Source organism: Sebastes fasciatus, chromosome 5 (genome assembly GCF_043250625.1).
Source record: "Sebastes fasciatus isolate fSebFas1 chromosome 5, fSebFas1.pri, whole genome shotgun sequence".
Taxonomy (NCBI): domain Eukaryota; kingdom Metazoa; phylum Chordata; class Actinopteri; order Perciformes; family Sebastidae; genus Sebastes; species Sebastes fasciatus.
In genome coordinates this window covers 6,662,016-6,679,688 of record NC_133799.1, presented here as the reverse complement: position 1 = coordinate 6,679,688, position 17,673 = coordinate 6,662,016, and the positions used below count along the sequence as shown (strand labels likewise).

At 40.9% G+C, this 17,673-nt stretch overlaps 1 protein-coding gene across 2 annotated transcripts in view; it reads left to right on the top strand.

Moving 5' to 3' along the window:
* Positions 1–16,505, top strand: part of dennd1b (DENN/MADD domain containing 1B) — a 131,332-nt gene extending 114,827 nt beyond the window's left edge. For both annotated transcript variants that reach the window (XM_074634768.1, XM_074634770.1), the window contains 3 exons: positions 6,925–7,010; positions 7,414–7,636; positions 9,234–16,505. In XM_074634768.1, the coding sequence (XP_074490869.1) occupies positions 6,925–7,010; positions 7,414–7,636; positions 9,234–10,094 (1,170 nt within the window). In that variant the 3' untranslated portion in view covers positions 10,095–16,505. The remainder of the gene's footprint in view (positions 1–6,924; positions 7,011–7,413; positions 7,637–9,233) is intronic.
* The last annotated feature ends 1,168 nt before the right edge of the window (positions 16,506–17,673 follow it).

The following is a 17,673-nucleotide window of genomic DNA, read 5'->3' as shown; positions in this document are numbered from 1 at the left end:
TACTGGGAATAGTTGGCTCTTTCAATGTGTTGTTGTTTTTCTAGCCAGCTTTGTTTATGTCTTTATAACACATATTAAAGCACATTACTTAGAAAACTCAAAAAGTTATTTTATGTTCAGTTCAGGAAGAATGTTTTTTTTTGTTTATAAAATACCACCGGAAAATCATGTGGCAAGTACGTAATGAAATAAAGACTGAGATTTTTTTTTTTCTTAAGTAGCGACACTCTATGCTAGCCATTTATTTACTCTCACCTGACTGTTTAAAGCACAGCGTATTTACATTTTAGTTTCAGTTCAAAAGAACGCTGGAGGAAAATATAGTTATTGTTCTTCCTCTCTCTTATCTCTCCGTCTCTGTCTGTTTCTTCCTATGAAATCTTGATACTGTGCTCTGCCCACAACTGTCTTGACCAGGTGTTCCTTGCATGAGAAATTGCTCTCAGTGGGACTAACCTGGTTAAATAAAGGTTAAGTAAAATGAAAAAAAAATTGAAAACCTACCTTTACCTCCTCATACCTCCCCGGCCTCTTGTGCCCACACAAAGACATCTATAGCAGCACCTAATCCTATTCCTTACTCCTCATGCTTTAAAATGTGTCTCTGTAGACAAACCAAGATCATGTTATTGTCCAAACAATCTCAACAGTGCTTTCATTTTCAGGCCTAAAATATTTATTTCCTAACATAAATATACTTTTCTTGAATTGACATGAGGGCTACAACTAATGATTATTTTCATTGTCGTTTAATCTGTCAATTATTTTTTTGATTAATTAATTAGTTGTTTGGTCTATAAAATGTCAGAAAATTGTGAAAAATCAGTGTTTCCCGGAGCCTAAGATGACATACTCAAATGTCTTGTTATGTCCACAACTCAAAGATATTCAGTTTACTGTCATAGAGGAGTAAAGAAACCAGAAAATATTCACATTTAAGAAGCTGGAATCAGACAATTTTGACTTTTTTTTTCTTAAAGAAATACTCAAACCGATTAATCAATTATCAAAATAATTGATGATTATTTTAATAGTTAATAACTAATTGATTAATCGATAAATTGTTGCATTTGTACCCCGTTTATATTAGTGATGGTAGACTGATTATTAGAAACACCTCACAGTTAAACAGCACCACAAATACATCAGCCTCTAAAATGACCATCAAGTTGAATCAGCACCTTTTCAAGTTCAACAAAAGCTGAACATTATAACCTTCATAAAGGTAGCATTGTACTTCATTAGTTTTAGCTGCTGTAGATATACCTAATAAACTGAGTGTATATTGAAGCTAGTGCTAATATTGAACAATATTCATTAAAGTAAACTCACTTCATTTACATTTAACATAAGATATTTATTCTCCTTTAAGACTTAGAGACACATTTTTGGTGTTGTGTCCTTAGCTACAGCGCATACACTCCACAACCGACTCCCTGTGTCATTTCCACACGTCCATACCTCTGACCAAGTGACCAACAAAGGCTCATTCACCTGCTAATATAAATTCAGAAACATGTTGTCATCTGGCGCTCCAAAAATGTGATGTGATTAAAGACATCCCATCCTCCCGTATGAAAGAAAAAAGACTTGATACATTTTTATCATTCATCATTTTTTTTTTCCTCTATGTCTGTCCTTGAAATGAAATGAATGATCCTGGAGTAGCTTCCTTTTTAATTAATCATAGCAAAAAAAAAATAATCAGAGTTATGAAATTCATATTCCATTTGATCAGCCAACACATGTACCAAAGTGAAAGTGCCGCTGTCATTTGCGTACATATTTCAGCCGTTATCTGGCAATGTGGGTGCTTTCGCAGTGTTTGGTGAGCTTGTTGATTAAGAATGTAGGAGGAATCCTTTCGTTTGACAAAAACAAGACTGAATTGGACCGCTGACTTCTTGTCTGATACAACTAAACAACAACCATTGTTTCTGGCTCCTGTATGGGCTTGTGTGTGTGCCACATCTGTTTTTGAGATTCTGTGTATCTGGTGTGTGTGTGTTGTTCTGTAAGCATCTGTAAACAGAAAGTGTGAGCCCTTTTGTACCTGAGCATGTTTTTGATTGTATGTGCACAAACACACGTGCATTTAGCAGTTTGCCTCAGGTTGGAGACAACACAATGACATCTGTTAGGAGAGCAGAGGAGAGGAGAGGTTGGGACGGTGTGTTATGGACAGTGACAGCCAGCAGGCGTGTGGCCGGGCTCAGCCTCAGGCTCTGCTGGACTCTTCACCTGGTGAGGCAGGAGAGGTAAAACACCACATCGCCTAGGGTGGAGGGGGAACAGGGAGCTGACAGAGATGTAAAACAGAGGAACAAAGTCACTTCAGTGTGTTCATGCTGCAGTGTGTGTGTTTGTGTGGACCGACTGTACACATGACTTGTGAAGTGTCCGTGTGATAACGGTGGAAATGTACATTTGTGCGGTTCTGATTACAGCATCATTTGTCTCCGAGTTCAAACATGCTGATACTAATAATATGTATTTTTAGTACAATAACACTTAACTTGAAATATTGCTCATAAAGCATTACACAGACAGTGTGCGTGCATTATGTTCAGCACATGATTGAACATGCTATAATATGAACAATATGCAAAAGCAATACTTTCTGGGTAAAGTGAATAGCTAATAACTATTTCGCAGCATGTACTGTAGATTATAGAGCGTACAGTGCGTTATAATTCATAATAAAGTCATTTTTGATGTAATTGTAAATGGAAAATAGCCCAAATATGCTCATAATATTCAGTGTGAGATTAATATTGTGGATAAATATTGTTAGATGAATAGTTAGGATGCATTATAAGTGCAGTGGCTCTGGCCATAGCGGTGTGTGTGTGTGTGTGTGTGTGTGTGTGTGTGTGTGTGTGTGTGTGTGTGTGTGTGTGTGTGTGTGTGTGTGTGTGTGTGTGTGTCTACATGGTTATTTGTATGCGTTTGTAGTCTCCACTTCATTTAGTTTCTCCTGCACTTCAGAGACCCACTGGCTTCCTCGCTGAAACCAAAGTGCCATCTGCTGGCACCGTCTCAGTACTGCACACGCAGCCATTCACAGAAAGCCACCAGGTGATTTCACTGGATGAGTTTAGTCCAACAGAATGAGCATAATGCACATTTTTCCTTCTTTTATATGGCTCCTTTTTTAAAGCGAAAGGGAAGCGGGCTTTCAGCAACAGCCAGTTGGACAGACGAGCAGTGGATCTTGCCTCAAACGCTGTGTGTATTTTCTTTTTTTTTTTGAGTGAGCAGCTCTTAAACAGACTTGGCCGTACTTCTGCAAAGGCTCTGCCTCTCCCCAAGGTTTGTTTGCATTTTACCAGCATCTCTTTACATACACTGCCAAGCTGTGAGATCAGTGCCCACTCAGAAATACCATATGAAATGTATAATGTAAGGCTGGGCTATTAAAGTCCGCTAGCGTTTGGCCCTGTCACAGAGAGGCGTAGTTGTTCCGCATAACCGGTCATGCAGGGAAGGAAGGGAAAGAGGAGGGGAAAGTTTGTTTCTCCAAATGCAGCTACTAAAATGGACGGTGATGACTATTTTCCCCTCATAACCACAGAAATGAAATGTGATTTGTTGTATCAAATCTGAGAGACCCTTAGATGTATTTCATACCTAACCGAAGGGTTAGAGTTGAGGACACATTTGCTCACAATCCATGACTGTAAAGGCTTGTTGCTTTTTACATCAGGATTCTTTTACTTCTTTAGCCAGGTACTCAGGAACTCAAATCAAAGTAAAATTATTACAAAATAATGTAAAAATAATTAAGAAATTAGGATTAAAAAACTGGGGCTGCACGGTGGTGCAGTGGTTAGCACTGGCGCCTCACAGCTAGAGGGTTGCAGGTTCGAATCCGGCTTGGGACCCTTCTGTGTGGAGTTTGCATGTTCTCCCCGTGTTAGCGTGGGTTTTCTCCGGGTACTCCGGTTTCCTCCCACAGTTCATGCAGGTTAGGTTAATTGTGGACTCTAAATTGCCCGTAGGTGTGAATGTGAGCGTGAATGGTTGTCTGTCTATGTGTCAGCCCTGCGATGGACTGGCGACCTGTCCAGGGTGTACCCTGCCTTCGCCCAATGTCGGCTGGGATCGGCTCCAGCCCCCCCGCGACCCCTAACGGGATAAGCGGTTGCAGATGGATGGATGGATGGATTAAAAAACTGTACAAGAGAAGCACAGATGTCAAATCCTTGATTTAAGGAACACACAAGGATTGTCTCCCTCTTTTATAAACCACTGGAGTGAGCTCGTTTTACTAAAATAGCCTGACCATTTTTATTATTTTCATGAATTCTTCTTCTCCTCCGCTGTATCTCCTCCTGACTCGTTTGCTCTCTGCGATCTGTACAGTCTCACTCGTGGCGACGTGGTGGTGGCGAGAAAGGGAAGCAAGAGCCAGACAGACAGAAACGGTGACATCTGTCACCGACAGCCGAGTGACGGAGGGAGAAAATGGGAGACAGGAAGGCATGGAGGGAGAATCACTTTTTTACATTCTCACCTTTCAGCTTCCCATTAGCCGACAGCGAGACGCTAATGAAGGAGCGGCATGATAGTCTGTTATTCTGCTATTTCATGCTTCCCACTGTCCTGTCAGGCCTGGGGAGGTATGGAGAGCTGTCGCAGCTTTAACACAGGACCTGTTTGCACTGCTTGAGAATATCTCATAGCGAATTTGAGGAGTCTTTCTATATTTTTGTTGTTTTTGTTTCTTACAATGACATATAGTACATCTAATTTTAGATCTCAGATTTAGCTGATGCTGTTGGTTTTGACAGCTTTTGAGGAGCAGCATTATTGCGTTCAAGTGACTGACAAAAGCACACTTTGTATGTCACATCACCAGTAAAATGAATGCAATATGTTGGCCATTTATGAACCCACTCCTTCTATCGTAAAATGCTTGGTTGTTGTAAATAGTCTAATCTTAACTGCCGCACTAAAGGGTCACAGTGAAGAGAGGGAATGACAAATTGATAAAGCCGTGAAGTGAGGTACCATCCATTTACGGCTCCCTATGGAACTTCCTTTTGTAGACAGCACCAGAGCTGTAACCGAGATCAGAGGGCCCGGCTTCGTGACCTGCGTCTGGTTGTGTTTGGGTTCACCTTGCTTTAATAAACACCTAGACGCAGAGAGAGGCCCTACTTCCCTAAACACATCTCTCTGTGCACAAATGCAACATCTAAATAACCACACGCACCATGAACATACAGTGTTTGTTTGTGATGGTTTCTGTCCACCCTCCCCAAGTGTCTCACAGGTGCATCTCCACTCTGCCGGGCCGCTTCGGCAGGCTGGCATGTCGGCCCGGTCCCAGATTTACTGCCCTGACACAGGAATCCATTAAAGGCTGTTTAGGGATCCCAGGCCTGAGCCCCTCTGAAATCTCTTTCATTATAGCTCCAAGCTACCATGGAAGGGGAGCGGCTCGGCCAATCAGCGGTGCCACCACATGTGTTCGCGTTTAGCCCGATGGCTGAGAGGCTTAAGTGGCTACTGCACACATCTCCTCCGCTGACTTTTATGGAGAAAATGGCACTTTAACTCTTTGTGTTTTTTTGTGTAATAGGGTGACTGAGTGTGTGTACGTGGGTGTGTATGTCTTCGCTGGCCGAACACAGGCCCTAAATGAGGCCAGGCCAGCCACACGTTACATTCCGCCTGTCTGGCTGGCACTGCGTCGGCTAATCAAGACCGGCTTGGTTCACGGGTCCAATACTTCCCCCCTCCACCTTCCCCCCCGTTCCCATCATTCTTTGGGGCTTTGAGGAATCTTTCCTCACCTCTACATATTTCCTTGCTTCCTTTTTTCATTAATTCCCTTCCGCCTTCATTCTTTTGCTTTTTTTTTTTGCCTTTCATAATAAGTGTTTCTTACTTTTCTTCACCTTCTGTATCTCTGATTTTTTTTTTCTCCCTTCTACCACAACCACAACGCAGACACACAAACACTGCACTCCTTTAAACACACACCCCGCTTTCTCTGCTCACTTTCAGGGTTGTAAAGAGCCTTTTTTCTTAGTGTTGGGCTTTGATAATGTGGCTAACGTGAGCTTACTGATAAAAATGCAGAGAGGTGGAGCCTCTTGCAGTGCCCTCTAATGCTGACTGTACCCCATGAGGGCTGAAGGACAATTTGACTTATTACCAAAAAACACAGGAGGTGTGCAGCAATATGTAAGAAGGTAAATGCAAAGAGTGTAAATCAGAAAGTGAGAGATAGTGTTAACATAAGCGAACATGCAGCGAGAGAGGAACATGTGCGTCGTAGTGGAAGGCATGTTAATAAGTGGCCTGGGGCAGATTTGGGCTCCCATGGGGAGAGTCCTGCCCTGCTCTGTAAAGCTCCTGTCTCTTCTTTAACCCGCCCATTAAATATGGTACACAGGTGGCTTATTAAACCCACCGTGTCAGACAACTACAGTATCATTCAACACTCTGCAATGACAAATACAATCACGCGCACTGGTGTCGCCATGCAAATGATTAATGTAGCTACCCACATCTTAACTCTCGGTGCGTACAAAGCTTTTAGTTCGCACATAATGCTGAGTTTGATAAAATACTGCGGGGGAATTTTAAAGATTTTTATCCCTAGACCCAAATTTGACAAATTTAGTCTCCACCCTGAGGGTCCAGGCTCATTAAAACAAGCTGCTACTGGTGTCTTATGGGGACCCACCAGACACAGACCTGCATCTTTTCTCTGTCAGGTTCCAAGTTTATGAAAAGCTGTACCTCAGCAGAACACCATATTGTTGTCTAGACTCCATGTTTATCAGGAGCCTTGTATCTTTAAACCGAACACACCTCCTCCCTCCTCCCCCCCGGGTCCACTTTTATTGTTTTATCATGTTATGCTTAGTGTCTAACTACATCCACTCGCTGTGTTGTTCTCATTAACAGCAGAACTTCAACAAGTATCCCATGAGCATGGGCCCTCGAGATCTTGGCTACGGGCTCGACGATGATGAGCTGGACAGTGCGAGCAAGTGAGTACTCCTATTTTTATGATCACAACACGTTGGCACTGGAGCTCATGTTGTTTCAAGTATGTATGTCGAGTTATTGCAACTTTTGCTGGCTGACTGATTGATTTTATTAAGAAAAAGATCATAGCAGGTTGCTTTTCCAGGCACATTCAATCTTTTTTTTACTCATGATAATACTGCCCCCAAGTGGACATACTCATTAACAGCACAAGTTGACAGAAATGTCACTCATAGACTGTAACTGCTTCTTCTCAAAGGAACTGGTTATTACAGTGTAATTGTTGACTTGTTCTCGGTGATATTCACAATACTACATTAAATGTAATGTAGATTAGCATTTGATGCACTCTAAAGAACAGCTATCTTATGAAACACTGTTTAACTCTGCCCGTCTCTGTCTCAGGATCTCCTCAGAGGACAGCGGAGACGTCCCTTCGTACATCGGGGACAGCGACGACTCCTACTCGCTAGAACTCGACATGGACTCCTCCCGCTCGGGCCAGATGAACCTGCTAGAGGAAATCCTGGACTCTCTGAACACCACGACGGTGGAGCAAGGAAAACTCAGCGCCGCCAAGAGCCTGGACTTCTTCAGGTCCATGGAGGATTTAGACTACAAGGCCCCGGTAGGCGAGAGAGACGCAGGATTACATGTTCAGGACTTACAGGCACTTAAGGAAAGAGGGCAGAGAGGTTTAACGGAAAGAGTTTATGTTGATAGAACTGCGTCCAGATTAGGTCTCTCAAAGTTAACGCCATAATAACAAGTTAATGCCAATTTGTTTTAATGCCACTATTTTCTTTAACGCATTAACGCAATCAATCTTTTGGGAGGTTGTTGTGGGCTCAGTTTTAAAGCCAGAGTGAAGATACTGGCATCGCATGACACTACACAACCTAAGGGATGTCATACTAGCTTGTCGCGAAGGAGGTTAAATAACACTCCAAATTTACGTTAAATTTTGGCGAGGAAAAACTGTCATGGCCATTTTCAAAGAGGTCCCTTGACCTCTGACCTCAAGATATGTGAATGAAAATGGGTTCCCACGAGTCTCCCCTTTACAGACATGCCCACTTTATGATAATCACATGCAGTTTGGTGCAAGTCATAGTCAAGTCAGCACACCGACACACTGACAGCTGTTGTTGCCTGTTGGGCTGCAGTTTGACATGTTATGATTTGAGTATATCTTTTTGTTTAAAGCAGCATATTTGCCCACTCCCATGTTGATAAGAGTAATAAATACTAAACAAATCTCCCTTTAAGGTACATTTTGAACAGATAAAATATGTGTTCATTTGTGATTAATCAAGATTAAATATTGTAATGGATTGACAGCCCTAGTCCAGATGGGTACAGATAGACAATTTTGTCTTAACTAAAAAATGTCTTAAAAAACAACATTGGATTTTTTAAAATTAATGAATTTCACACAGTTTTTGTTCAGACTCTGCTGTTCTAACTAAAAAGCGAGGAATCTGTGTCTGTCTTTTTGTGTCACATATGTCGAGAACCGCTCATCCGATCTACTTCACATTTGGCAGGTGTATTGCTGGGGACCCAAAGGAGTGCAGTGTCGAATGTGGTGCAATTTGACCAGATGGTGGTGCTATAACTATGAACTTTGCATTTTAACTCTCAGAAGTAAAATGTTCTGTGGGTCCAGACGAATATATTTATATGAGCCACGCCCATTTGTGTCTAGACTGATTTTCCACCATTTTGAATCGTGACCAAAGCAGATTTTGTTCGATACAGGCCCTCAAAGTCAGCTCAAATGCTGTGGGCAGAGCTTATATTAGAAAAAAATGTCGTGCTATTGCGACCACATTTAGTGGACATGTGTAGATATGATATCTGAGTGACCATGACGAATTTGAGGTCATTTGGCCAATAGGTGGCGTTGTAGCAGCATCATCTAACTATAAAGGAAGTATTCTCTGTCTGTGTGTGTGTGTGTGTGTGTGTGTGTGTGTGTGTATATGTATGTATAACTGTCCTACGCATATCTCTAAAACAGTTCATCCAATCAACTTAACACTTGGTGGGTACAAGCAGCCATACCGCTGCAAGCAGAGCTTCCTGGGGGCCGAGCAATCGTCCTCCTCTGGAATGGCACTCACTCCGGAGGGGCACTGCACTAGTTGTGTATATTTCATGAGACCCCGGTTTATTCATAAAAGTATTAAGTTAATAGTATTTCCTTGTTTCCTCTGTTCCAGAGCAAGCCCTCACCTTCCAGCGAATCGAAACCTGCAGGTGAGAGTGGCTGTGGTGGAGGCGGGGATCAGGGCAGCTGGAATATGGGCCAGGATGACAGCGCGGTCCACGGAAAACACCTCCCCCCGTCCCCACGGAGACAGCCCAACAAGGTCAGCCTGAAGGTGTCAAAGAAACCTGCGCCAGCTCCCGCAGTGCCCGTCATCATAGCCCCGGAGGCTGACACCTCCACGTCATATCCTCCTCAACTCAACTCTGACCTTCACCCTCTACCTTCAGGGCGACAACCAGGAGACCGCCGCTCCTACTCACCCATAATGTCCCATAGAGTTACACCTATGCCGCCCTCTCCCACTCTCTTTCACACCTATAGTTCTCCAGCATCTGTTTCTCACCCAAACTATTCTCCCGTACCAGCCAGCCGGCCTCGGACCATCTCAGACCCCCAATGCAACTTGGAGCCCCCGGACTGCCTCTACCAGAACCAGACTGCCTCCACCAGCATCCTGAGGAGGAAGGTGCTGTCCAAGGAGACAGTGAGGCACTACCAGGAGAAGGCCATCCAGAGGAAGGGCAGCAGGGCCCAGCAGGAGGGTCAGGAGAGCCCGACGAGTCAAAGCCACTCAGCTATGCAGGTCCCTTGGGAGAAAGAGGTGTCCAAGGAGGGGCTCCTGGGTCTCAGCCTGTGCCTGGGTCAGGGTAAAGGCTCGGGGGCGTCCGTGGTACAGGATCAAGGCCTCCTCGAGGAGATTGAGTCCATGTGTTGCCTCGGCTCAGTCCTCCACACCAGCCTGCAGCTGTCACAGGTTCACTGCAACAACAGTCACCACCAGGTCCAGAGCAACGCCGCAGACGAGTCGTAGGGACGTCTGTAAAAATGCCATATAGGTTCTACTGAAATCTATTCACTGTCATTCCTCTATTACAACTAGCCACAGTCTCAGAGATCTTTTTTATCTCAACACTCTGCTATCAGGAAACATTATGAACAAATTTGATGTCATACAGGCAAACGGAGAGTCACAGCCTCTAGAGCAGCAAACAGGACGAGATGAAGCGCTGCACTGCACAACTCTCCATCTTTAAAGACATTATGTGTCAGTAGAGCCCTGAAAACCTTATCTTCTTAAAACAAGTGAAAAATCTGCCAGTGTAGTAAGAATATTTTAACCTGTTTCCAGTAAATCAATCAGGTTGACAGGTTGAAAGAAGGCAGAACAAGTGTGAACTGTGAAAACAACAGTAAAGACAAAAACAATTCAACAATTTAACAATGTGATAATTTGAGACCAATGCATGCGAGACAATCAAATTATAAAAATGTAATACAATTGAATTAAAAGCTATAATAACAGTAATAGTAGTAAAGCGGTTTGAAGTAAAAACTAGATTAATAAGATAACAATCAAATTATACACATAAAATTCAATAAAATAAATGATAAATAGAATATAATTATAAAAATGAAATACAATAAAATAAAATAACAATGAAATTTAATAACCTTTGACCACTTAAATACAATAAAATAAGTGAATAAGATACAATAACCATTCTTAATCAAAGGCCTGGCTGAATAGTTAGGTTTTGAGTTTACGTTTAAATATTTCAGCACTGCAGACTGTTGCAGCGGCTCGGAGCTTAATAGCTAAAAGCTGCGTAAAATAAATAATTTTCTTGAAATGAGCGTCTCTATCTTGAAACAAAAAACTATTTCAAAAACAAGGTCTCTACTTCCTTTTTTTTTAATTTAAAACAACACTTGAAATACGTTGATGGTTTGCAATAGAAACAAGTTAAAGAAATATCTCACTACAGTGGCAGCTTTATTCACTTCGAATGAAAGATAATAGGTCATTTTACTCTGAGTGAGTTGGATAATCTGATAAAATAACAACATGGTAGTTTATAAAGCAGGGGTTTTCAAAGTGTGAGACTGTGGACCTTCCCTCAGACAAAGCCCCTTCACCCCCCTTAGTTTACTTGCTTGGTTTTGCTCAATTCCTGGATGCCTACGGGATCATGACTGTTATTTGACTCTATAGATACTAAACAATTAAGCAAAGATATTCCTGTTTGACATAACTTCAGACACCAAATGGATGAAACTAAATCTGTACTAAGGCATTTATTAGTTTCTGACTCAAACAAATGCAGGCTAATCAATATGATCTTCTTTTGATAACTAATGTAATATTTTCAAATCACTAAGCCTCCCCTGAAACAGTTTGGAGCCCCGTTGGTGAGGCCCACATCCCACTTTGAAAACCTCTTTTATAAAGTTGTAATTTCTGAAAATAAGTGAATCATCTTGTGAACTGGGAGAGCGGCACTTTAAAAAAAACACCAAAAAAACTGAGGCATAGTATTGAGATTGTTATGTGTTTTTGGAGTGCAGCGAGATTTTTCACTCATTTTAAGAAAATACAACATTAGAAACTCATCACAAAGTTACAAAAGCATCAAAGACTCGATAAGAAGGAGACTTTTGCAGTGTTTTTACTGTTCATAGTTGTATTCTGGTCTGTATTCATCTATTTCATGTGTTGTATATTTCATCTTGTAACATATTCACACTGTAATACCAGAAAAAAAAGACCCATGAATTACATATTGGGTAAAATATAAGTATCCAACGGGTAAGGGAGGAACTTTCTATCTTCACTTAAAGGACTTAAGAAAAGGCTCAGTACTAAGGGTTAAGAAGGGAAGATATATCTCCTTTAACGCACCATTATACTCACAGTGTTCCAAACATTTCACACGATCAAGTTCAATTTGCACTCGTACTCAGTCTTGACCACCTGGTACAGAAACGACAAAGTGGGAGAGGATTTTCCAGACGCTGAGTTCACTCTGGCTTTTGAAACTAATTATACACTGTGTAATATAAATGTTTTTTTATCACCATGCCTTAAATGGACATGTGATTTGTTTTTGATACTCTGGTGTCTTAATCTATTAGATACCATACAGGTACTTTGTAATCAGAGTCTCCGATGCGCTCAGATCTTCAATGCAACAGTTAGCAGTACTTAAACAGCACTGTATTTCTCTGGATTAATAGAATAGTTATAATATATATTATGTGCTTTAAGCTGCTGTTTTTTTAAATAGCATTCCAGATAATGAGATGTGCATGTAGAAACCTCTCTCTGTCTCTCTCCTCTTCCTGTGTTCCTCAGGACACATCTGTCACTCTGAAGGGAAGCAAATACAGTCACAAGTTAAAGTGGAAACTCTGGAAATACCAGTGTCAGTGCTCCATGTCTTTCTCCTTCTCCACCATCATCATCATCATCTTCATCTTTTCCCCTCACCATGTTGTCTCTCCTAATGTTCTGCCTCGTTGTCCTTTCAGCACATCTGACTTTCACTCTCGACCTTAAAAATGGTGGCCAGTTGTTGCAGAGTTGATGTGGTTTGGAGTGGATGTGGAAATGGTGACCTTTAAAGGATAAGGCTAGTGATATTTTACATTTTCTTATTATGAACAAATCACATGAAATGAACCCCCATTCGTTCCTACCAGGGCTGCAACTAACCATTATTTTCACTGTCGATTAATCCGTCGATTATTTTCTTGATTAATTGATTAGTTGTTTGGTCTATAAAATGTCGATCAGTGCTTCCCAAAGCCCGAGATGACGTTCTGAAATGTCTTGTTTTGTCCACAACTCAAAGATATTCAGTTTACTGTCATAGAGGAGGAAAGAAACCGGAAAATATTCACATTTAAAGGGACTATTTGTAACTTTTTAAGCGTATAAATGTAGCGGGTCGGGACACATGCACGCTTGCATATGCGCACTCGCGTGTGGCCAGAGCCTCTCCTCCTCTGCCTGCTCGCCTTCACTCAGACAGCGCGCGCATTCTCGCGTACTCGCTCCACCTCTAGACGCCATCACTCCACACTGCAGAAGAGTTAGTCTAGATCTGAGAATATCTAGTAAATATGGACGTTTGTGCAGAAATAAATGCTGCAGCTCCTCCAGACCAACAGAGGTTTCCCGTGTCTTGTGAAGGGACGGAGCTCTGCAGAGAGAAACGTTACTGACTCGTTACCGACCGGGTGCCGGTGTCTCCCTGCTCTCTCCGGCTGCGTGCGGAGGGAGACGAGTTTCTCGCTGCAGAGCCCCGCTGCCTCAGCATGAATCATCAGCAGTGATTCATGGACAGACCTTCATCTGGTCAGCTAACATTACTGCCAAGCAGCTGAAATATAGAGTGATATTGTGGTTTTAGCTGACATGTGTCGCCTCACTGTTTTGAGCGATGCTCGTTCATTTCTATTTAGAGCGAGTGAGCACGAGCTCGATGCTGAATTTCGTTGATTTCGTGGCCACAGGTGTCACTGTTAAGAAACATTTCTGAAAGTTACAAATAGTCCCTTTAAGAAGCTGGAATCAGAGAATTTTTATTACTCAAACCGATAAATCGATTATCAAAATAGTTGGTGATTAATTTAATAGTTGGCAACTAATCGATTAATCATTGCAGCTCTATTTAAAACCACATTTCTACTCGCAATTTTTCACCACTATAATGGGGCATGCTGCAACTGAATGACATCACAAAACCTAATATGAAGATTTATTGCTTTTTTTGTTATATATGACAGGAAACTGAATATCTTCTGGTTTAAGACTGTTGGTCTCGCAATGTGAATACATCTTGAGTTGTGGGGAATTATAAGGAATTTTTCATTATTTCTGGTTCATTCTATAGACAAAACAACCAATCAATTAATCAAGGAAATAATCAACAGATTAATAATAATGAGTTGCAGCCTTATTGCATGTTTAAAGGAGAAGCAGCAACTCCAACTGCAGCTCTAGTTCCTACTGAAAACATAACAAATGGGTCACAAATATGTAGCTTCAGTCTTAAAAATGACTCCTAAAACAGCTGGGAACTAGTTTTTAGCCAGTATGACTCAAACAGGAGTAAATAGTGCATTTGTTGGGGATTGATTTCCTGTTTGTAGGATCAATTCATTTCCTTTCTTTCATATTATTTGTTCATATTAAGAAGAATGTCACCAGACTTGTCGCATAACTCGTTGTCTCCCTGTCTTTGCTCACAGGAGGAAATACAGCCTCTGTCCTTTAGAGTCACACACACTGTAATGTACTGCAGTGATGATTGTACTGTAATGAAGCAATATGGCTCTCCTCAGAGAGTAGCTGCATGGATGTAAATTGTACAGAGTCTAACGTATTCCTATAACAGACTCTCCTGTGGAGAGGAACGCCGCGTCCAGAGCTTGTGGTTTCCCATCGTTCTCCTCGTCGCCACAAACCCGGAGAAAAGAAGAAAGCTTTTTTTTCATGCGCTTGTGTTGGGATTATTACATTTATGGCGCGTTGTTCTTATGATTTATGCCAGACGCCAGTCGGTGTGGCAGTTTAATAGCAGCTATTTCTCCGCTTTTTTTTTTTTAGTGCTGCTCTGCGTTAACGATTTGCTCATAAAGTCTTTGGCGTGCTTCTAAAAGCCCAGAAACCGATCCTAGTAATTCCAAAAAGGAGGAAAAGAAAAACTCCAGAACAATCTCTGCACTGGCCTTATTCATTGTAAACACTTTAAAAAAACAATTTACTATGCAAATATTTAAAATTATCAACAAAAGGTCAGTTTCCTTTAACAGTAGTTATATTATAATGCACGATTCTACTTGAAAAATAAACACAATCAATTTAGTTTGTAGAGGAAGCCTCATAAATGAATAGATATTTAAGAGTGTGTGTGTGAGCTGAGGTGTATCTACGACAGACTGGTGTGTATGGTGTGCCTTATACAGTAAGAGTACCACCCAGTATAACCAGAACAAGGTACAGTATTATAGAAAGGAGGTGTATGCAATGTTTTCAGACCACCTTAAATCACAGTTAGGAGCATTATGGTATTTATATGATAAACAGACCTGCTTTGACCTGAAATGAACCTACTAGCATTGTTTTTATAGCTGTTTTGTTTTTCAGTTTGGGCTGCGGTCCAGCTGGAGTTACTCAGTGTTTTCCTTTGCTGCGGTGGTCGGTGGGAATCTTCCCGCCTGTATTTAATAAAAAGATCTTTGGGTTATTTGACTTTTTGTAAATTAGGTTCTTTCTTTGATTGTACTATGAGGTGATTCCTTGTATAGTTTGTGTTCTTTTATTTCTTTCTTTTTTTTTTAAAACACACTCAGTCTGAGCGAAATGCATTTAAAGACAGAGGAGTTCCTCTAGTTGATTTCATAATGATGAAAGATTATTTTCAACTGAATAGAGGTGTATTTTTGCTGGCTTGAGTTTATTTTACATGGATAATAATATATGATTGGTGTTGTATCATGTTGTAAAAAAAAAAAAAAATGACACCTAATATTTGAATGTTTTTAGATTTTTATTTTTGGAAGAAAAAAATAGAGAGAGAATATTAACAAATGTCTGATGTAGCCGTTGATGTTCAGAAGACACCTTCTAATCAAAAAGAGCAGAGACTGACGCTTGCTTGTACACAGTACAATGCTTACTGTTGTATCTGCATGTATGTGCTTTTATGTGTTGATTATTTTGTTTAGTTTAGTGGTTACTATTCTGTTAGTATTAATTATTATTTCAGTATTTAGCGCTTCCATCAAACGGAGAATGATGGAAATAACATTGGGCCTCGCACAGTCCACTCATTCTGCCTTGCATTTGGGTATTGTGGAGTTGAATGTCATCTGCCTTGCATTTAGAAGAAAACACTTCTACTTTGGTTACTGTAAATCTAACCATAGAGGTTTGTGGTAAGAAATATTAAGAAAGAAATGATGTCATTTCAATGTCTGCAGGCTTGTGATTACTGTAGGCCTTATATAACGAGTGTAAAGTAATCAATAAATATATAGTATAATTGTCCTGAAATTACAAATTTGGAGTGAAAGAGAAGTGACAGATTATGTAGCAGCGTTAACAGAGGTACTACGGACTGAGAACACTCAAAGATATTAACATCACTTCCCCTTTAACCACACATTAAAGACAAAAAACAACCATACTTTCAGTGTAGTGGCAACTTTGGATGAGTTACAACTTATTTTCGGTCCTTTTTATTTTGTATTGTAATGATATTGTATGCCATTTACTGATTTTCTGATTCTGTGCACACTTGCATGTTCTCATTGCAGAGAAAATGACCGTCTTAAACAACTGAGATCAATCTAATGTGCTATTGATGAGTAACTTGGTACAACTGCACACAATGTATGCACTGTGAACTGAAAATAAATTATACTGTTTCATGCTTATGCATCGCTGGACTCAAAATTCTGTAATATAGAAGCAGAGTATGTGGAGAGAAACAATGCATTTTATAGTCAGGGTGGTATATTGTGGATTCACAGCACATGCAAAGAGTGCTGGTTTATTGAATTGTGCAGTGTGTGATGGTGTGTATGTGAATATCAGTGTTTGCTGATTTTGGCAAGCAGTAAAGCAAAAATGATAATCTTCTCTTACAGTAGCACCACACTGTTCCTAAATAAATGATATCTTATCGACATAAAATAAATTAACACAAATAAATTCACTTTAATTAACCAGCACATTTTCTATGTACAGTGTCCAACAATCAAAGGTAGAAATTAATTCACAGTTTAAAAATAAACAAAATAATCATTACGGTATATACACTTAAAAGAAAAGTGTGTCGCATTTCAGGGGATCTATTAGCAGAAATGTAATACAGTAATATTCATAACTATGTAATCACCTGAAACTAAGAATCGTGTTTTCGTTAGCTTAGAATGAGTCCTTCATATCTACATGGGGAGCAGGTCCTCTTCACAGAGTCTGCCATGTTGCTCCGCCATGTTTCTACAGTAGCACAGAATGGACAAACCAAACTCTGGCTCTAGAGAGCCTTTCACGTCTTTATGTGACCTGAAGAACACCGTAGTTCTCCAACACGCTTGGGAAACTGCGGTAACGTGAGCCACAGAGTGCAAAACCGTGCTACCGCCAGCCGCCGTCTGACTTCCGTTGCTCCTAAAGCAGTGCTATTATGGTAAGGATGGCCTCTGAGCGAGGCGAACGACATCAACTCAGTCTTAGAAAGGGAGGAGTGAGCGGAGGGGTACTCAGTTGGTTGCGATCTGCGACCTCACCTCTAGATGCCGCCAAATCCTACACACTGTACTTTTAAAATCACACTGCAGTAAAGATAGTTCTTGTTTCTAACAACATACAAGTCGGCCTAGAAGAAACCATTCTGCACTAGTGCAACTTATCCTGAAATCTGATTCTCAAAGTACATCATTCTGTCGGTGAGGAGCTACAGTATGGTCAATGCAGTGGAGATGTTCACTGAAAAATAAATCAAAACTGGCAGCAAGGCAAGACATGTAATACACAAAGAATTAAAAAGATGTGTTCCAGTAATAGATACCCACAGATGAAAGTTCCTGAATTTTAA